At 40.2% G+C, this 21,794-nt stretch overlaps 2 protein-coding genes across 4 annotated transcripts in view; one reads left to right on the top strand and one right to left on the bottom strand.

The window, feature by feature from the left end:
- LOC6725786 overlaps positions 1 to 2,519 on the top strand; it is a 52,201-nt gene extending 49,682 nt beyond the window's left edge. For 2 of the 3 annotated variants that reach the window (XM_039297828.2, XM_039297829.2), the window contains one exon: positions 13 to 2,519. In XM_039297828.2, the coding sequence (XP_039153762.1) occupies positions 13 to 199 (187 nt within the window). In that variant the 3' untranslated portion in view covers positions 200 to 2,519. The remainder of the gene's footprint in view (positions 1 to 12) is intronic. The other variant, XR_006542123.1, reaches the window with a different exon arrangement.
- Positions 2,520 to 2,565: 46 nt separating this feature from the next.
- On the bottom strand, positions 2,566 to 21,658 carry LOC6725785 (putative mediator of RNA polymerase II transcription subunit 15). Its single transcript, XM_016173800.3, has 4 exons — positions 21,211 to 21,658; positions 3,618 to 4,651; positions 3,373 to 3,495; positions 2,566 to 3,312 (listed from the first exon to the last, which is right to left on the bottom strand). Exons 1-4 carry the CDS (start codon positions 21,229 to 21,231, stop codon positions 3,078 to 3,080), a joined length of 1,413 nt encoding a protein of 470 aa, XP_016039091.1. The 5' UTR covers positions 21,232 to 21,658; the 3' UTR covers positions 2,566 to 3,077.
- Positions 21,659 to 21,794: the final 136 nt, after the last annotated feature.

Raw genomic sequence — 21,794 nt, 5'->3', positions numbered from 1 at the left:
CTTGCTTTTTAGGGGCGCCAAGGGCTTTATGCACATGCGCATCCAGCGCAACGAGACTGGGCAGTACATCCTGGGCCAGTTTAGTCGTCCCTTCGAGACGGTACCGGAGATGATCCGGCACTTTTGCCTCAACCGGCTGCCAGTGCGCGGTGCCGAGCACATGTGTCTGATCGAGCCGGTCATCGCCCAGCTGCTCTAGAGAGGCTCCAAGAACTCGAAGGACACCGGGAAGTGGCCAATCGGAGGCTTTAGAGGCTCCAGGGGATGGGGAACCAAACAGAATTACATATTAATAGCGTGTAGAGAACGTAGGAACCTATGTGAACGATGTGTATGCACTAGTTATATATGCGAGTTAGTTGTAAAAGGATGATGGCAATTTTTTCATGTTTTTTTTTTTGGCCTCGAACTTTGTATGTCGGTCTACTAAAGTACACACACACACACACACACAACTCACTCACTAACACACGAACTAGTTTAGCGTTTAAAGTACGTAGCACATTCAGACAATACCAGCAAATTACAAAAACCAAACAACAAACGATATTTATATAGAAGGCATATATACAAGCGAGACGATATATACAAGAGCATATAGATACGGATAACAAAAGCACTTGACGACAGTTGCTAAAAACGTAGCGGTACATGATGATCCCAAATGCGGACAAAGATGGTACAGATTTTAGATGTGTTTACACCGAACCGAGCATCAGATTAGGAGCAACTAATTGTAGCATTGGGCGCCAAAAGAAAAAAGAAAAAACAAAACAAAAAACCCTTCCGTTGGCTAAAAATTTATGGTAGAACACATACAACTCACTTCTAGCGATTATATGGTCGAAACTTATGCAACTTTTCGCAGCACACACACACACACTCGCCCACTAGCACCGCCCAGCATCGTCCGATTATTCAGATAATTACGCCACTAATTTATAAACCCTGATTCCTTTGGCGACGGCTGCTAGTGGGCATCGCTTAAGGCACGTTTACACTAAGAAAAGTTTTAGCAAGCAACTCTAAAAATTTGTTGATTAATTTTATGTTACCAAAACGAAGAAAAACGAACAAAAAATCTAAAATATGTATATCTATATGTATGAAAACTAACTTTAGCAAGAGCGATGTCACTTTTTTTTTAGTCTTAGCTGTAGGTCAGAGGTACGCGAAATAGAACGCTCAAAGCGCTTTTGGTTAAAGGATCGAAACGAATAGGATCAGATTAGATCAGATCAGATCGGATCGGATCAGAAGGAATTGGAGGATCGATCGGATCGGATCGGATCGAATCGATAGAGATGGTTGGAAGGGGCAAGGATATAGCAACGCATATGAAATGTCAGTTTAAGTGTTAGTTTCTAGTTGAGCGAACGAAGGGCAGACTCTATATATATATACATAAATATATATATATTGAATGCTACAAAATGATATATACTTACTATTTATATTTCTATATATACATCTATATATATATATACACGATATTAAAGAGCAGTCAATGGTTTTTTGGTTCCAGTTCCGAAAGAGAAGCAAGTGTCAGGATGCAGGATGCTAATTAACTAATTAACTAATTATTGTTTCTGGCAGTTTTCTGTTCCACCTTCGTACCGCCGAGCAATACAACTGATTTCCAGTATCTCACCCAAAGTTATGTTTATATGTGTGTGCCAAAGTATTATTCTAGTCGTATGTATGTGAATCGAATCGCCGTGTGAATATCAGCGCGTTATATTTTTTTCGATATGTTGATTGTTGCCTAATTTCTAATACTCAAGCAATCCGATGCAGTGCAATATACGAATACGTTTATATATCTCGTTTATGTATCTATGATTTGACTAATTTAGCTCTAAGTTACGAACGCCCTGATTTGTCCATAGTTAATAGCGAATCGGTTGATAACCATCTCCATTTGGCGAAAGCTGCGCCAGTTTGTAAACGGCTTTTGTAAATATACGGAATATAAATACAACACGACAGATATGTACGATATATACAAGTCGATATGATTTTAGTTGCAAAACACACAACTTTTAAGCTAAGATTTCAACGTCACATAGAAACAGCAAATCCACATACATTAACGACGTACATAACAATGTATTTTGAGGCTTCCGTAGCGATAACAGAAAAACCAATCAACCAAACAAACTACCAAGAAAGAAATCAACCAAAATTCCAAGATTATCGCAGCACTCGGGCGTCACCGTTTACACCTGCAATCCATGAGGTCGTAGTGCAAATTCGCTGAGTGTCGATCGCTTCCGTTTTGTTGTGTATAAAAATTGTACTTTTAGGTCTGCGGACGATGATGAACAACCGGCTTACTCTAACCGAAACATGTACTCCAAACTAGAGGCGCTCTCTATCTACGGCACCCTAATATCTGATTAATTCAATTAGTACAGAGCGAATACGTAACAAGAACTTAACAAACAGAAACCGCAACAACAAACGAAAGAAACGAAATGTATTGAATAAAAATAAATATGATAAATTTCCAAAAAAAATAATTCGTGTCTCATTATTGAAGTGTCTAAAATATCAATAGTCAAATATCAATCAAATATTTTTTTATTTTTTTTTTTTAAATCGTTTTCTCATATTGGTTTCGTACATATAGTATTTTGTTTATATACTTTCATATAGGGTATATATAAAGTTGATTTGTAATAAATTATAAGCAAGTCGACTGTACTCGCACTGGAAACACGAAGAATTATTTATATACAATAGAGTTCTCGAACAGTTCACGTACACATTACAAATTACACATATAAATCGCTTTAAGTACAGGCAATTCAATTTCGTTATAATTTCGATTCCCATTGGTTGGCATTAAGATTAATTCGTTGATAAGCAGCTTTCGCAGGTGGAGGGGGAGAAGAAGGAGAAGGAGAAGGACCTGGACGTGGACGTGGACTCGGAGAAGTGGGAGGATCAAGTGCGTTAGTGTGGACACTATATTAAATAATTTGGTCTGCTCTGCACCAGGTCGTTGGTGTGTATGTTTTTGTATTTCATCATTTTTGTTTTGCCATTTGGGCAGGGTTCCCGACCCACATTCTTTAGATGATCGCCTCGACCGTTCCCACCTCGGCGTTCTTCTTGATCAGGTTCTCCCACTGGGCGATGAGTCCTCGCGATGAGGGCGCCTCCTCGGGCGTCAGATCGCAGAGCTGGGCCAGCGACATCGCCGGGCGCATGCCGTTGCCATTGCCATTGCTGATTCCATTGGCTATATAGGCGGCTGCGTTCAGACTGCGATTGCCCGATGGCTTGTGAACGATGTCCTGCTCGTTTCTGTAAGGATTAATTGGTTAAAATCTCTCTTTCAGGTGCTTACCCCCCTGGCATACTCACCCATTCCTATCCAGTTCCTGTGTGGACTGGGCATTGCGCAGTTTTCCGGGCCCGTAGCAGTGCTCCACCTCGGAGTCCTCATCATCATCATCTGCATCGGCCTCATCATCTGTGCTCAGTTGCCTGCAAAATATATACACAAACATTTAGTTGATGTCCACTGGTTGTATGCTTTAAAAACTCTGGAAGTTTTCACAGAATTGGGTTACGATGCAATCCAAACTGATAGTCCCAAGTTGACTCACAGCTTGTCCAGGGAGGCCTTCAGTGTGTTCTGCCTGTTGATCTTGCGCAGACGCTTCAACTCCGATTCGCGTGACTTCAGGTCCTGCAGCTCGCGCTGGATCTTCTGCTCAACGGGGACATATCCTCGTCGCAGGGGCCTGCCTTCCGAGTCCCGTTCGATTGCCGCCGACGATAGGGCCACCGATGACGAGTTGATGCCGCCCGTGGAACCTCCGGATTCCAGGAAAGCCATGGCTGTGCGCGTGTTCAGCTTGAGGGTGTTGTTGTTGTTGTTGTTATTGTTGTTGCTGCTGCTGATATTGTTGATCTGACCATTGACATTTAGGCCGCCATTACCATTGGCGGCGCCCAGGGACAGGGTCATTGGAGACGCAGCCGGCAGCGGGCTGGTGTTGCCCAACTTGCCATGCGAGGCAATGAAGCGCTGCATCACACCCTTGGTGGCGCCACCGAAGGCAAACTGCCGCTTCTGGGGCAGACCACTCAGCTGGGGCGTGGATATGGTGCGGGTGATCAGCTTCTGCTGTGGCGGTTCAGGTGTCAGATTGTAGCAGTTGGGACCAATGTAGCGCTGCTCCTGACGCGTCACCACGGTCAGTTTGAGTGGCTGCTGCTTGGCCACATTCGTGGTGATCCCAGTGATGAGGGTGTTGCTCTGCGAGGAGGCCGAAATGCCCGAGTCATCCGAGTGCTGGCCATCGAGGCTCTCCTCCTTGGCGCTATTAACACTGGAGGCCAGCGATGGTGTGTTGGACAGCTCGTCGATGGGCAGCAGGAGCGAGGTGGTCTGCACGGCCGCCGGCTGGGCGGTGACCAGCATGCCCTGGTCCTGATCTGGACTCTCGACCAGATCGTGCTCATCATCCTGCTGCAGTTTCGGCTCAAAGCTACCATTAACCGTGTATGTCTCGAAGTCCGGCGAAGCGGAAGTGATCGAGGCGCTGGACGACAGTGTGGCCAGCTGGCGGTACTCCTCCTCGCGACGCACCACCTCCTTGATCTCCTCCTGAATGCGTGTCAGGGGATCGATTTTCTGCGAGCACAAAGAACACAAGAAGTGGATTTAAAACAGGTGCGTGAGTCCTTTTTGGGGAGTATACAAGATAATGCACTGAAAATAATTCTGTAAATTCTGTTTAATAATTAAAAACTATACATTTGATCGACGGAAGAAACTTTGGCTGAGTGCAGTTGGTAACCCAAAGCGGTGGAAGTGATCGAATTACCCTACGAAGTTCAAACTTCTAAGTTGAATGTAATCGAATATGCCGCAAATCCGAGTGCGCCATTCACTTTCGATCCGCTTCAAATCGAAAGAGTTGCATGCCGCATTACAACAAAGAAGAAAAGATACACCCGCATCCGTGGATTGCATCTTTGAGCGAAATCGGAGGAGACAAATCCGCTGTTTGCATAATCCGATTGGCTTCGATCGTGCTGCCCAAATGATCCGCCCGAAACCACACACGGCGTGTGGTTCAATATGTTACAGAGCGGTTCAGGGTGGCCCATAGTAATGTGTGGTGGTGAGTGGTTTAGAGTGGACCCAAGCGTAACCTAAGCCGATTATTGTGCGTGACATCGACAACAAAGTTGGTTGGTTTGGTGATTCCTCTACGGTTCGTTGACGGTTTTGTATCGCGGTTTTTGAATCGCCTCTTTTTCCCTATAAAATATGCGAAACTATGACAAAGCATCGCATAGAGAGTAAAAGTGTTTAGCAGTCTCACTTTCAGCGAGGTTTTGTTATATTCCGCATAAATACATAAATAGACGCATTTTTGTTGCCTAATTAAAAAAGAATTTTACAGTGGCAAGCTATTTCCTCTGAATTAATAACAAAACTTTTAGCAATCACAATAATTTCTTTTTTGGATTTTTTCATTTTAATGTTGTAAGTTTTGTTATAGTCATAAATTGTGACTCATAGCGCACCCTAACAATTATTATGGTTTAATGCAAATATCACATACTGGCTTATCAAAAGTTGGAATATTTACACAATTTTACGAATTACCCCTTTAAAAATTTATAGAATGGGAAAATTTTGCCAGAGATAAGTACATATTCATGTTCATACGCTTGTTTTCGATGTTATGTAATGTTTATGGAAGTTAAAAATAATAATAAAAAAGTAACCAACCCAGCTTAATGTAAGAATGGGAAAATTTTGTGTGCGATAAGATTAAAAATGCTAATGAGTTCATTCGATTGTGTTCGCTTTTGTGATACAAAAATATTCCAACATTGATCATTCTTACAAATTATATAGGAATTGCGCAGTTTTTTTCTTTATACATGCATTAAAGTTTACAATTTAAGATGTCTTTAGATTTTTCTGTCTGCTTTTCTCAGACTTTAGAGTCTGAAATAAAAAATAAGAACATTCCCACAGCAATCAGCATCTATTTGATGGCTAAATACTTCCCCTGCAGTCAGACTTGAAGCACTTACAGGGCCTCCACCTTACATACATATATGCATATTACTTGATTTTCCGGGGAAAAGGTGGAGGTTTCTTTTCACGAAAAAAGGGGGAACTCCACTAGGGGTTGTTCGAGGGCAGATAGGCCAGCTTTTTCGGGTCACCGCATTGCCATTTGGGTGCATTTAGGGTCTGTGGGGTCTGTGACATCGCCATGTGGGGGTGCTCCCATTGATTGTTGTTGATGTTGCAGGTGTGTTGCCTCGCTGCTGCTGTTGCGTCGCTGCTGCTGCAGTGCTGCAGTTGCTGCTGCCGGCAGTCGAGTGTCGTCAGTTGGCTTCCGCATCGTTGTCGCATTAGAAAGTGCCAGTCTTTCGCAGTCCACAAGTGCTCGCCATGAGCGAATGCGGCATTTATGCTTCATTTTTTTTTTTTTTTTTGCTTTTCCCCGCTTTATTGTCTTGTTTTGCTTGGTCTAAGTCGAAATAAAAAAATATTGTGTCGCAGTTCGGAGTCACAGTATGAAAAAATCACTGTCCGTGGCTGTTGCCGCCCATAACTCATCGATTCGATGCAGATTTTCACTCAATTGTTTGGGCTAGGCACCCAAAACGACAACGAATGGCATCAAAATGTGCGTTTAACGACGTCGTTTTCACTTACTTCAAAACAAAAATAAGCTGGGAGAAAACCACAGCACGGAAAAACTGACGACGGATATCGAAGTAGGAAATACTCTAAGGTACAAAACAATTTATTAAAATATAAGGCTTTTTTAAGTAATTTCTTTTTAGAAATACCAATATTGTTCTGATTATTAACCAAGTTGTTTTAATTTTCGGCAAGGTAACTTAATATCGTAAGTACTTCCTTTAGAGACCCCAGTGTCAATGTTTTTTGTGCATATTAATTTGTACACAGACAGTAATGTGATGCCGGTGGTTCAAAGTTTAATTAAAAAAGAGCCCATGGGAAGCGCTTCCTGCGGTGGCTTCTTACCCTATTTGCTGCATGTGTGTGTAAAAAGAAAGGGTATATTGTACCTATACCGAAAATGCAGCAAACTAATGTTAAAAGTTGTACGATACTTCCGTTTTCTGCTACTTGTTGCTGCCGTCCAAGTGCAATGACAGCGGCAACTTTTGGCGGCAGCTGCCTAAAGTCAAGTTGACAGCTGCTCCTCGACCGGCTGTCACTTTTGGCGCGCGTTTTTCCAGCAAATTTACCGCAAGGGGGAAATGCAAATGCAAATGCAACTCTGCAAATGCGAATGGCATGCGGCTCTTGTCCAAGCTTGAACCCATTTGCATGCCACATTCGCCGGGGTCAAACGCCCAATGGGTCGCGTGAACAGGCAGCCAGCTGAAAAACAGCAAAAAGCAGGCAACAAGCAAATAAGCCAAAGACTTGGGCGCAATTTGTTGCTGCTGTAGCTGCCGCAGTGTTGCTGCCACGACAAGATCGGCCAACAACAAGATCAGCAACGAGGCAGAAAGCAAATTGGCAAGAGGGGAACAACAAAACATGAGTAACGAAAAGCGAAACAAATAAGAACAAGGTAGTGACGATGGGGACTTTAAAGTACCCATTACTAAAATCTAAATCCAAATTAAAACAAATAGCATTATAATAAATGATATGGTACTTATGCCCAAAAAAACTGTAAGCTCTCAACTAAAATGTTGATTAAAAACACTACTATATGCAGTTTAGAACAGAAGAGGCAATACAAGTTACATTAATTACCTAGAAAGTTTCTAAAGATTGAATTATTTACGCCACCTTTGACTTGAGCAACTTTAAATGGGAAATCAATTAGCTTATGCATAAGGAAAACCGTATACCCAAATCGGTGGAATTAGGGGGTACGAACAGCAGAAGAAGAGAAACAAGAGAAGAAACGTTAAAACAGCGGGAGAACGTGACAAGAAACGTGACCGTGACTGTGGCTCTTTCTCCGCGGCCCCCACTTTCCCTCTCCCTCTCACCATAGCGCGCTATCTCTGTCTGGCAACTGATCCACTTCAGACAATACTACACAGAGACAAATTTAGAAAGGTTCTTAAGAATATTAAAAAAAAAATATGTTGCAGATCCGGTAGAACTGTGAAATTACTATTAATGTTTCAATATGTTTAATTTGTTATTATATAAATTATTAACCACATATTATTAAAATTTGGGTGTCCTTATAACAGTACAAATACAAGAGTAGCTTTTCTCTATGTATTTCCATTAAGCTAAGCTCAAGTTACAAGATGCTCGCACATTTTTCTTGCAGTGTAATCTTCTCTGCTCTGCTTGGGCCGCTGCTGCTCTGCTGACGTCGTTTCCAGGCGAGCGATCAGCATTAGCATAACGATCATCATTATCGTCATCATCGCCTTCGTGATCATCGCGTACAACACTCGTATTTGGGGCAATTCATTTAGCGTTTTCCTCAGTGACCGCCGCATATGCAGCTGAAGCGTGCAAAAAAAATTGTACAAATCAACAAAGAAGAAGCGAACCCATATAAAAAAACTAACTAAAAGTACAAAAAAAACCCAAAACAATACATTGCATATGCAAACGAAGGGCGGTACTTAACACTTTTTGCCATTTTAAAACCACAGATTCAAAGGGAAAATCACAAGATGTCAAAACAGACAGATTGTGGTTATATCCTGTGCTTAGAATAAAGCCAGTGTTTGAAAGAAACAATTGATATGCTGAGTGTGTTAATAATGTATAGTTTCATACCATCATGGTAAATTTGTCATCATTAAATGTTTTATAAAAAGTGATTACTAATAAATGCCTTGCGTTTTCTGACTAATTTGCTTAGTAAATTTGTTAAAGCAAATCAACAGCATTTTAGTTGAATATTTAAAAATACCACATTTAAAATTTGTTTCTTAAGTTGATTCATATTCCTGCGTTTTCTTCTAATCTCAAGCTAAAAGCCTCTAATAATTATGTTATTGTTAAATTACTAAGGAACTACTGAAAAATATTTGAAAGTTCTTTGTTCTTTTCTTCTATGCGAAATATTGAAGTAAGTTCATTACTATAAAATTACTAATTACTTACTAAAAAATTTCAGAATTAAATTAGCTCATAAGCTATTACAATTGATACAAAGTTTGAGAAATTGTTATTCTGGCCTCAAATTCGCATCAAGTCTTCTTTAATCCAACCTAAAGATCTGTTTTCAGATATATCCAACCGTAGACCTTCAGTTCCCACGAATGCATGCTTGTAGCTCCTATCGTAGGTATTTGCCAATGCCATTATCTTTTTGCCCAACTGAACACTGCTCTGGCTGAACGAGCTTTAGCCACGATCCGATCGACCCAGTTTTGACGTACCTATAGCAAATCGTGATCCACACACTATATATTTTGGTCTAGAGGGGGAACAGAGATAACCAAAGCTACGGAGACGGAGATAATCGCCGGGGGAAATCTAAGGCGGATGCACTTGGAGCATGTGTCAATTATGACGCCATATCATTAGCATTACCAATACCATTAAGAATGGACCGTTACGGCGATGGCTGGTCATTAGATTTGTGGATTTGCCATGCCACAGAAGAAAATGTTGGCCAAAAAGCAAAGTAAGGCAAAACAAAAAAAAAAATCAACAGACCAAAAGACCAAGACACCAAGAGACCACTCAAAATGATGGCCAGAGTCACGTCCCCAGCTTTGGGCGCTCTATTAGCAAAAAAAAAAGGAAAAAAACCAAACAAATTGGTCAACAACGCGAAAACAGGCCGAAATAGATGGCCAAAAATGGTACAAAGGGGGCGGGAAGGCGAGCCCAGGATTGTGGGTGGGATTTGTTGGGAAATGGGGCCAAAACGATATTGGCTTTTTGCGCAATTCCCTGGCAAATTATAGTTCGTGTTGCTTTTCATTCGAACCTTATCTTATATGATGGGTAGGTTCCTATAAAAGGTTCCTACACATATGTGTGTTAACCAAAATGAATTTGCGATAACCGAATGGATGGCTAGGGGCGGGGTGGAATGAAACGGGCGAGTGCTGATAAAAAAAAGCCCGTCGATTCGATCACCAATTTCCCAGCCCCTCCAGGTTTTCCAGCTTTTTTTGGCCAACAATGCGTGACCTGGCCAAATCAGGGGCTCGAACTAAAGTTTGCTTTTTCAATTCCGTCTCGTTACATTCGGCGGCTTGATTGCGGATTGTTTGGCCATTAATTTGGCTTCGGTTGTCGGTCCTGGTCGGCTTTTATTGGCCCCGGACAGTTAGTTAGTTAGTCGGTCATTAAAGTAAGTGCCTGGCTGATGGGAGGCAGAGCACTCAGCTCAATGGATGATTCAGTTCGGCCAACTTGGCCAAATGAAAAAAGAAACTAATTGTTATCTTGGGCGGAACTATTTTATTGACCCAAGCTCCAAGCTCAAGGCAAACAAATTTATTCAACGTTAAAAGCTTACTTATATTATTATTAATTAAAAAAAAAGAAAATATCTATACTACGGTCAAAATTCAAATAGGGTATTGATTGGCCAAATACTCTATAATTTAAGAAAGAAACAATTAATAATTATTCAGAGCAAAAAGGTATAACATCTGGCTTTGCAAGCCGACTTCCCATGGAAAAATGTGGCCTGGCCACTCAACCGGCGCACCAAATATGCGATCCGCGCCACATTGTGCCGCAAAAAAATGCCATAACAATAGGGCCTAAAAACAGATAAAACAAAAAGCCAAATGACATAAAAGCAGATAAAACAAAAAGCCAAACAAATAATGAAACAAAAACCAATTATGTCATACGAATGCAGAGCAGAGCTGCATGCCGATTGACCAGACCCACAAAACGTGCCCAGCATATATGTTACTCCGTACCAAATGATATGGTAAAGTGGAGGAGCATTATGTCATCTGTCCACTGCCAAATGCAGCGGCAGCTGAACATCTTCCCAAAGGAAAGGTGGCAAAGTGGCAGCTGGTCTCTGGGCCATTGACACGCGGCGTGGCAAATAAAGTAAGCGCCACTGTCGAGGAGAAAAACTGCTGAACTGTTGAGAACTGTGGACGCAAAGAACAAGCCATGTAGACACACATGTATGTGCAGCTGTAAGTGCAACAAACAGTTGCGTGTTGAACTTGGGCCGCTCCACGAAGCACGTAAAAGATGCAGGGAACACTGAGAGAAATATATGATGTATGAAGTGCTTTACTATTTTTTCTTTATAAATTGTGTAAAATATTATACTATTATGTTGTAATTAATACTTTAAGGCTTCTAGTAGCATTATTCTTATGAGTGTATTACCTGGGCATCTGTTGCCTGTTCTTTTGGCCAAATCAGATCGCTGTGGTGCACATATCTGGGCCTTTTGTAATTGCCATGTCTTTTGCTCACCGCTGTAATTGAAGCTGTGTTTCATATTGTGTCGCCCCGACTGATTGAAATATGTACCTCAAGCCAAGACAATGGCAAATATTTGCGAAACACTTTGTCGGTGAGCCACGACAACCGCAAGATTCTTCTACGGATGGGGACAAACAGACGCGATTCAGATACAAGATACACGGGCAAAGTTAATTGACTTGCTTTGTTCGCATTCGAGCTATTTGCTCTGTTTTCAGTATTATTATTTGTTTTCAGTTGTTTTTTTTTTTTTTGGCAAACTTGAAAACGGAACAAACAGAGATCGATGGGGTAACTACGTAGTGCCAAGAGCAGCAGTGACAGGCGGGAATTAGCTCAGTTTTTGGGTTGATTAAAAGCGAAACCATTTCACTGACTGCCTTGAGAAAGTGCCAACACTTAAGACGTGACAATGGCCCGCGTTTTCTGAACGGTTTGGCTCATTTTCCCGCTCAGACAGTTGACCGTTAAGCATTCAAAGCCCCACCAATCTAAGTCCACACACCCACTGGAGCTGAACTTGAGCCAAACTGAATGGGCACGGTTTTCTTTTTCCCCCACATTTTTTCTTTTTATATTTTCTTTTTTTTTATGAATGAAATGCGCCCGTCCATTGTCCGCATTTATGACATTTAGCAGCCGCTTAGCCACTGCCAACGAACGGTAAACGGTTTGGATGCTAACTGCACTTTATAAGCGTCATATTTTGTCCGTTTGTCCGCTGTCCGCTGTCCGTCAGTTGGCATGGATCGTAAAAATTATCATTATCATTATCGTCGCTGGGTTATTCCTATATTTTTTCCAACTCCCCTAACACCTTGCATTCCATTTTCTTCACTTTTTTTTTTGGTTGTTTTGTGAAAGGTTGTGCATACTTATTAAGACCATGTGCTATGGAAATTTTTAACTGTTGCCTTTCACCAACTTTTCCGGGTTTTCCAGGCTAACAGTATGCACTTCCTAGAATTTTCGTGATAGTGCAAAAAAGATAAGTCTCGTGGACATTGGCTAGCTGCAAATCAATGACAAGGTGAAGCCATTGATAGTGTTCATAAATCACTTATAGATTACTATACTCATAAAACTCAAAATATTTGTACTTTTATTTCTTCATTTTTTAAGCGGTTGATCTTTTTACAAAAAATTCTCGCTACAACTCAAACTATTTTTGTGAAAATGCTTGTTTTTAGCTACCTCGTTAGAGCTTTTTCCCAACAAACTCTGTCAAGAAACTAGGTCAAATGAGACGTAAACCGCCAACACCTTCACAAAATTCGCCAGCGAAAACAAGCCGAGTGTTGAAACAATAACAATATCTGTCTCTAATTTAGTTAAATGTACTTATAACAAGCATAACAAATGTGGGAATGTCTTTCCCACGCCTTTGAAACAAAATGGCGTTGGATACGTCGTTTTCTGAGTTTTAGACTTGGTAGAGACAATTGCCAAATCATGTCAGAGATAAATTACGCGAAAGGCAGAAATCTCCAATGCATATGCAAAGTAAGTGACTCTTGTTTTATACACATTTATATGCAAATACATATATGCTCCACTCGGAATGGATGGGGGCCAACTGTCTCCGCTGGCTTATTTATGTTACTATGTCTGTGTGACAACCGATGTGACGATACTTAGTGGCGATGGTAATGCGTCGACCGTTAAACACCCGACCATTGTTAAGCAAATGCAAAAAACAACACAGCGGATAAACGGCATTCGAGGCATTTTGCAGAAGCAGGTGGCAGCGGAAGTGCCCGCACTGTGGAAATGGCTTCATTACGGCGGTCATAAACTCGATGGCACGAGACCTGCAACTTCGATTTCAGATCGCTGGTTATGCAATCCACGGGGGAAACAAATTCACAAAGAGTTTCAATTACTAAATAGCTACAGAGCTATCGATAAAAGTTTGATAGTATTAAAGGTCCACCCGGGGGCGCCACAAAAATGAATTCTCTTGAACCAACCAAGTCATAACCAAGATGATGGGTGATATCAACCGATTTGGTACTACTTTATATATAGAAACTGTTCCAATGCTTCTTCAATAACATTTGGGGAAGCACTCGGGCCGGTAAAACACACTCTGCTGCTGCTGCTGCTGCAGTGAATGAGTCACCTGGCCATTTATAATTGGCAACGGCATTTTCAATTACTTTCGGCCAAAGTATCTTATCTGGTTTCTGGTTTCCTTTGCTCCAGTTGCCGACATTCCCCACTTGTTATTTCGTTTGTTTAGCACCACCAACACCACCACCAATTGGAGCAGCCGAAGAGCACCACCAGCAGAATGAGCACCACCATGTACTATGTACTCGGTGGTTTTAACAACAGCCTGCTGCAATATTATCTGTAGTTGGTTTTAGTTAGGAGGAGCTGAGGAATTTGGCGCCCCTTGCAGGTGTCTATATTCCATATTTACACCATGGGCTTACGAATGTATGCAGGAAAGTTACGACTGATACGCCTTATCAGCTATCATTTCGTTATCGATATACATATACATATTTACAGTCAAGTTCAGTTAACAAATTGAGTCATCAGTGCTGGAAATTTTTTCAAACTCTTCTTTTTTTGTGGGCCCGAGATATATGTACCTTCATGGTCATTGTTGTAAGGAATGGCAGTTCAGTACGATATCACTTCTATTATTAATAGGTTATAAATCTGGGCTGGTTTTTTTTTAAATCTAGGCAGAATTCGGAAAAATATAGTTCTCTTTGTGGAATACGATTGCTTTGCTAATAGAACTTTTCGATTAGATAAAGTCGCTGATTTCTTGGACATAAGCCCGTTGTTGTTAAATTTTTTTTTATTATTTTGCCATTTTTTTGCGTTGCGCACCTAAATGATATTTAAAACGGAGTAGAAATTGCAATTAAAACAATAAATATGATATAATAATAAATATCAATTGATTAAACCGTATGTTAAGGCTAAAAGAAGAAACACTGAAACCATTTGAATGAGTATACAAATGAAAGGTTTAGTGGCTTCCCAAAATATTATATACAACATTTCCGGCTAATGGCTCTTATCAAGCGTCACTTAATGCCAGCCATATGCTAATTAGCCCCCAGCCCCGCCCACCAATTTGTGTATATAACACCTTGACATTGATGAATTGCAAATGTTGAAAGCGTTAGCAAGCCTTTCGTTGTGAAACGTCCATGGCATATGAGCTGAAATATTCTTATCGTAGATATATATTGTTGATAATGACGCTTATCATTCAATGTTAGCCGCAAGTCAATAGAGCCTTGACTTATATAGAGCCAACCCAACAATATCTAACCATATACAATCCGTCGAAGTTTTCAATTGAACTTACGGCTTCGGGCCGAGACAATTGCATTTGCACTTTGGTACCATCCATTTGGCGACTCTCACGCCATGCCATATAAAACCGTACCGTACCATAATATTCCATACTATACCGTTCCAATAATAATTGAATTTGGAGAAAGTACAGTCACGGCCCATTGTTTAGTTGGTTTTTCAGATGGTTTTGCTGGTGGAAATTGCGACACGCTTTTGCCAGCGTCTGCCATTGACACTTGCTTCTCTCGCTTTCATTCAAATTTTCGCAGTCAAAAGCCAATAGAAATAAAAGCCGCCCGACAGAGTTGTGTGAAAAGAAAGATCCATTCCGATCCGATCCCATACCATCCCATCCCAACCCATCACTCAGCCAACCGAAGTGCAAAAATGTAAAGTAGCACAAAATGTTAGTAAGTCGAGCAAACAAAATGCATCGGCAGGGGGTTTAACTCCATTACAAGCCATAATACACCGTCTCATATACAATGCTCATTTCATACGATACCATACGTATCCACCGTAATGCAAACGCCCACCCAGGCGATCCGACATGCAATCGAAAGCGGCTCTTCTGCCGGCAATCTAATTGATATTTCTACTGGCTGACTGGCATTTACATGGCTCGATTTTCAGAAGCCTGTGAAAAAATGTTGGGCTAATTGAAAGAGAGAGTGCGCACATCGGTGCCAATGGGTTAAGGTTGCCATGCAAATCACATTGCCTAAAAAAAAAAGAAAAAAATTGTGGTAGGTCACCGGGTTCTCCTTTTTTAGAGGACGGGGGCTTATTTTATCAATACCCCAGACAATGGGGGAAAAGGAAAGTGTTTTGTTTCTTTTCGGTTTGGCATGGGAGCGCCAGTTATGAGTAAAATGCCTGGGAAGTCGACACATTGAACCTTTGCTTGGGCGAAAGTTTTCCAATAATTTCCATGACGTGCCACAGCACAACAATATGTCGTATTTTTATATTTGCCAGTATGATTTAAAGTCGTGGGGTTTGGTTTTTAGTCTTTGAATTCGAAATTGATAACACATTCAGTTCTTTTAGAAATATTAACTTATTTCAAATATTACTTGCTATGCAAAGATATTAGCGGAAATATCGAAAAACAACTAACTTCCCATGAGAAACTCTGTTTTATCTTGGCCAACAAGGCCATCTCCAACTGGCATTTCTCACACTGACGAAACCTTTTATCTCCCCGCAAGCAATCAATCAAATGGTAATTGAAAAACTGCAAGTTATGAGCATATGTACTTTTGCATACACGCATGACATCTGCCGCAATGAACTTGCATCTTGGCAAGTTCCTTCTTCCGCTGCGGAAAAACAAATCTGAGCAGCTGGAAAAACAATAAGCGAGAAAATTGAAGAACAAAAATGAAAAAAAGGTCAGGCTGTGCTGAAGAGGAAGAAAACTTTCTAGAAAAAGAAAATATAAAATCTCATTATTTCTCCTGCACGTTCTTCTTCGATGACTTGATGCTGGAGGATGGGGTGAGTGGATTCCGAGTTGATTTGAGAAAACAACTTTCGAAGCGAAGCGATCATGAGAAAGAATGGAATAGATCTGGGTACTAGCAATGCATCTTTCATCATCTGGTCAACGATTTTCCTCGGCCACACGTTGAAAAATAAATATTTTCATGGGGGAAATAGATGTCAGGAAATATTCCTAAACTATTCAAGAGATATTCAAAAAAACGGAATGTTTTCCCTTCTTAAATGTAAAATGATTTCCATAGAGAACTGAAAAATGTCCTTTAAAATCTATGGAGTGTCATATTTTTATTGACTGTACAGTGTACACTGATAATTTTCTTGTGGCATGACGAAAAATCAATTTCGGCTAATCGGCGATCGTGGATCAGTAAGTCGCGGCAAAATTACAGCCAATGACATCGAATCAATTCGATATCGGAGGTATCCGTGGTACAATCAATTGACTTACTAATTGCGAACAATTTAATAGCAATTATGTGTTATGTTCGGCTGCAATCGTGAAAATCTGTATCTGTGAGATAATCGATGACTTGCGATGACTTCTTTCACTTTGATTGACACGGTTTTTGGGTTATGGTTTATATATATATATATCCATATATGTATGTATGGCTAATTGATTTCTGAGTCGAAGTTATAAAATCGACTTGCGGCCGGCAATTATATCAGCCGGCCAACGGTAAACGAGCTGCGATCGATCAATTAAGCAACGCGCTATAGTATATTGTATCTTATATAGTATCTATTGGTATTAGGTATTAGGTTTTGGGTTATGGGTTCGCTGCGGCTTGGTTTCATTTTGTCCGCTTCGGATTGCCGCATAAAATGTAGTTCAAATCACTTTCGAAAACAGAGCTGAATATATAAAGGAAAACATTGCTTTGTGTGGCGCTGTGTTGTGGGGCAGTTAAATGCTTGCCTCAGTCCTAACGGTCAACGCATTCACAACATTCACTTTTCATTGAAAAGCCGGGAACGAAACAGAAATTAGCCTTAGCCACATTTGAATTTCTAATCGGCCGGACGAAATGTTTTATGTGCGTCTTATTACTATTATTATTCAGATTGGGGCTTATTTCGATTTCGTAATCGACGAGCATTTCGCTTTTACACCTCGCCATGTCGAGATACATTATTCCAATTTTATTTGTTACAACAAACAATATGTGTTAAAGTCTCGGTCTGGGTCTTTGCCTTTTGAGTTCATTGCCAGAACTGAATAAAAGAAAAAAACTGGTTTTCTGTTTCGTCGTCGGTGAAATTTATGATGCATAATATTTGTTTTATTTGCCATTGTTTGTGGTCATAGGCAGCAACGTTGCACTCGTCATCTCGAAAAGATTTGAACGCCAAGATGCAATTGAAAGTTCCCAGAAAAAAAAAAAAAACATTGGGAGTTCCCAGAAAAATATTGGGGATTTACCAAATACTTAAACCGTTTAAGAAATACAATTTATGAGCTTTTTTTGAGGTAATCTAATATGGGGACTGTCAGTTGAAAGAAGTTTTAGATAATTTTTCATAGTTTATGGTTCATAAAACATAATATTTTAGTTTCATCTTCAAATGATTTATATACCTAGCATGCTGAATCGTTAATTAATCACTGCTTTTTGATGACCCAAAATGATTGATATTTTGTAACCAAATTTATTGTTTGTTTATCGATTCGATTCTAGTTATCATTCAAATGAAATCAAATACAAAAACTAGAAAATAGTAAAATTAAAGTAAGTGCTATGCATGAAGTGAAAATTAAACGCTTAATGGCATTGACTTAACAAGCTCCATTTGCAGCTTAGATTAGCTTACGATCTAGTTTAGCTTAGCCGCCCATAATTAGTGGATAATTAACTTGTCCGATTGTGTAGGATTCTCGGCATCTGAGATACATTTGCTATGCTTCGTTTTCCATATCTTCGCTTTGGATACCTTCAACTGCTCCAGTTTTCGAGATAATATCTCTCATCTTTTTGGTTTGAGTGCTTCAATAATAACCGTTGTTTTTGGGATTTTCTCTGTTTGTTTTTTTTCCCCCCCACTTTGAGATTGCCAGAGGTCAGGAGTCGTTGAACCCAGACATTGACCTCCACCTTCTCCACCTCCGCCCCTTTGGCGATCGACACACGACAAGTTTCGGGTTTTGTTTTGTTTTAATTTTATTTCATTTCATTTTTTTCAAGTTTTCTTTTTTTTTTTAGCGTACTTTGCGTCTGCTGTTTGCGTTTTTCATTTGAGCCTGACTTTGGCTTTGGGCCATCTCCCACCTCCCAAAAAAAAGAGGTAACTTTCGGCTATCCCCTCTTTTATCTGACCATCTGCGCTTATGTGTAATTACATCGGTCTCTTGGGTTCCAAGATTTGAGTTTTTAGAGTTTTTGGGGTTCTTTGGATTTCATTCCGATACGCCTTTTGCCTTTTGTCCACTAGACCAATTTTCTTCTAGCCACTTTGGACAATTTTGGTAAGAGCAGTTAGCCCATCATCTTCGCTCCCCGCGCTTCAGTCATTATCTTTATGTTTTTCGACTTGGGTAATTTCCATTTTCTATTACAAACTTTGTATTGGCTGCGAAGCTGCATTAAAACATTCATTAGGCATTTATGAAAAGTTGCTGTCAGGATCTCACGGTTTTTTCGTTATTTGACTGACCGGTTTTCGGGCATTTTTACTTTCAATTGGCAAACGGGAAAAATCGACGTGAAAATCTTACTACCGCCGTCTGCGTCCGCAATGCGCAAAAAAAGCGAAATTTTAATAGACCAGCAACGACCAGAAATGATGCATCAAATTCTAACCGGTTTTTGGGGCTTTTTCTTCTACACATATTGGGAAAAAGTTTTTTTTGAAGAAAATGGGGGGAAAACAAATGGAGATGTTCGGTCAAAAGGTAATTATTTAGAAATGAATAGTTAATAAAGGAGTAAACCAGCTTGTTCATATCTACATCTTTGAATATATATTAATTTATGTTGGGTAGATTTCAATTATTAGAAGATTGTAGGTAAACACAGCAGTATTATTTCTTCTCTAAATAGATCAATTTTTGTATTGCTTACATTTTAGAGTATAATCTAATATACTAATAATTGTTTTTAAAACCACAAAATAGGCTAGTTTTGGCTTTAGTCGTTCTTAACGGAAACTTTCAATAGTAAAGATGCAAATATCTGTGTAAAAATCTACCGAGTGTATCGAAGATAATCAGGAATTGGATTCTTCTTTTCACGGATTTCAGACTTCTGCTGATCGAGTGGAGATCTTCAGCTTGGCCTGAATCGCATCGCATCCGTCGGTTAGATGGAGATCCTCGAGCTCAATCCGCTGCCATGGCCAATCGGCCAGTCTCAATCACTTGACCATGGAGCCACCACTGCCCCCGTTCACCGTTTCACCCACCTCTGCAGCGGACACCCCTTCCTCCATCGCGATCATGTCCATTGCGATTCTCGAGGCATTTTATTTGGGTCATGGACAGTCATCTGGCTCAATGGTCCTCTCGGCGATGTCTTGTGTCTACAGGTTTTTCGACTTTTACTTGCAACTGGCATTGGCCGGGCCGAAAAAGGCATTTTTCTGGCTCTGCGGTTCCGTGTCTCATCTCGTTTAGGTTTTCAGTACGAAACAGTATGTTTTTTTGGGGGTTCTTGGCTGTTGAGTAAGCTGCTTAAACAGCTGTTATGGCATTTCTTAAAGGTAATCACATTTTATATTTATGACAGCTATACATTTAAAAAGATCCGTTGTTTATAGACTGTCTTTATATGGCTTTTAAAGCTTTTAAATATAGCGTAATTTTATTTGTGAAGATTTTGAATAGGAAGTTACCAACTAATAAAGTTAATAGTCAAATTCTTTCAAACACTAGAATGTGTTTCATTTGTAGTTTTCTGGTCTGCATATCTGTATTATATATTAAATTTTTGTGTGTCATGATGTGAATGATTTTGAAAGAGATTTCTTATCGAAAATGACATTTGTGGCACACTTTTGGACTTAAGGCCTGAATTCTCCATCATCGAAAGAGGTGGAAGAGAGAGGGCAACGAAGAAAGAGAGCAAGACAGAGAGAAGGAGGAGCTGCACGAGAATTGTAGACCAAAACAATGGCGATCACAAATTTCACAGCTCTTACCATGACTTTGGTTTTGGCCCTCAAGCAAAAAGATCAAGACGGGTCCAAAAATATATTAAACACAATAAAACACACGCAAAAAAAAAAAAACAGCGGCCAACTGTGCAAATAAAGCGCCAGCAACAATAACAACAATGGGGGACACACACACATGCACACCTGTGGGCAACAGAAGAAGAAAAACAAAACAAGAACAACATGTAAATGAAAAACCAAACAAAACCATTTTACAATTGTGGCCAAAGCATTGTTGTTGTTGTTCGGTTTTTTTTCTCTTTTTTTTCTGCGGAAAGTCGGGAAAATCAGTCAATGGAACGTCACGGCAGAGCAGCGACAGCGGCGCCGGCAGCGACGCCAGCAGAGGCTGCGCAGCATCGGGGGCGTACTAAGTTCAATGAAACACAGGAGAATGCAGGGAAGCAAAGGAGATAGGAGAATGGGTGGAGAAAAATCAAAAACCAAAAAATAAGAGAAAATACAAGAACAACTTCATGAACTGCAAAACTAATGTAATCATCTGTTGGATATTAACGATTATTTCGTAAACTATAATCGTAAAATGTTATTGTTCAACATTAACGAATATGTGTTATAAGACTTTTCCTCAGTCATAAAATATAAAATGCTCTAGTTTTTGCGAACTTTTAAGTTCCTACTTAATGTCTTTTTAATGCTTCTGAAATTATGTAAAACTTTCTTCACTTGCTGATTTTGAAACTATTTCTTTATCTTTCTTTATTCATTTATATTTTATTAAACACTATTCAATTTTCTTATAATATTAACTTATTACTAAGATTTGATTATTTACTAACCTCTTCGACTTTCTGCTGCATTTTGACGAAAAGTTTTATTTTGCTGTGACTGCAAAAACTCCTTTTTCAACACTTAACAGAACAAAATTTAAAAAAAAAAATGAAACGAAAGTAAATGTTTCAACTGGAAAACATTCACGGGATCGTCTATTTAAAATTGCACTTCCAGTGTTTGTTGCAGAATTTCTCCTTTTCTTCTTTTCTCTGTTTATCGGCGGTTGCGCGCGCGCAAAAAGTGCAACGAAGAAAGGAAACAACCAAACAAACAGACGGATGAATGGGGAGTTGGAGTACGCGCGAAGAATCGTAGACTTGTAGAATCGTGCAGAACTGCAGACTTGGAGGAACGACCAGCACGCAGAGCAATCGAAAACACAACTGGCGGCCAAAATGAAACGAGGAATGTGGAGTGCATAAAGCGGCCGACGATAACACAAACACACCGGCAAAGCTTCGCGAGTAATCGATAAGCCTATCGAATATACCAAAGCGGAGTTGGTATGTTCCAGGGCTGGCGACAGTGCAGCTATCAAGCTAAAAACGTTTAGCGCTAGCTGTGTTATTTTATTAACTATTTCCAATCC

The sequence above is a fragment of the Drosophila simulans genome, chromosome X (genome assembly GCF_016746395.2).
Source record: "Drosophila simulans strain w501 chromosome X, Prin_Dsim_3.1, whole genome shotgun sequence".
Classification (NCBI taxonomy): Eukaryota; Metazoa; Arthropoda; class Insecta; order Diptera; family Drosophilidae; genus Drosophila; species Drosophila simulans.
The sequence above is the reverse complement of the archived record's forward strand: the minus strand, read 5'-3'. Positions and strand labels throughout refer to the sequence as shown.

What these genes read in the sequence shown, in the direction of transcription:
- LOC6725785 (XM_016173800.3), bottom strand. Translation starts at nt 21,231, where the DNA reads ATGCAGCAGAAAGTCGAAGAG. An exon ending in TGCAGCAGAAAGTCGAAGAG is followed by an intron (nt 4,652 to 21,210) that starts GTTAGTAAATAA and finishes TTGTGCTCGCAG; the next exon opens with AAAATCGATCCCCTGACACG. An exon ending in AAGGCCTCCCTGGACAAGCT is followed by an intron (nt 3,496 to 3,617) that starts GTGAGTCAACTT and finishes TATATTTTGCAG; the next exon opens with GCAACTGAGCACAGATGATG.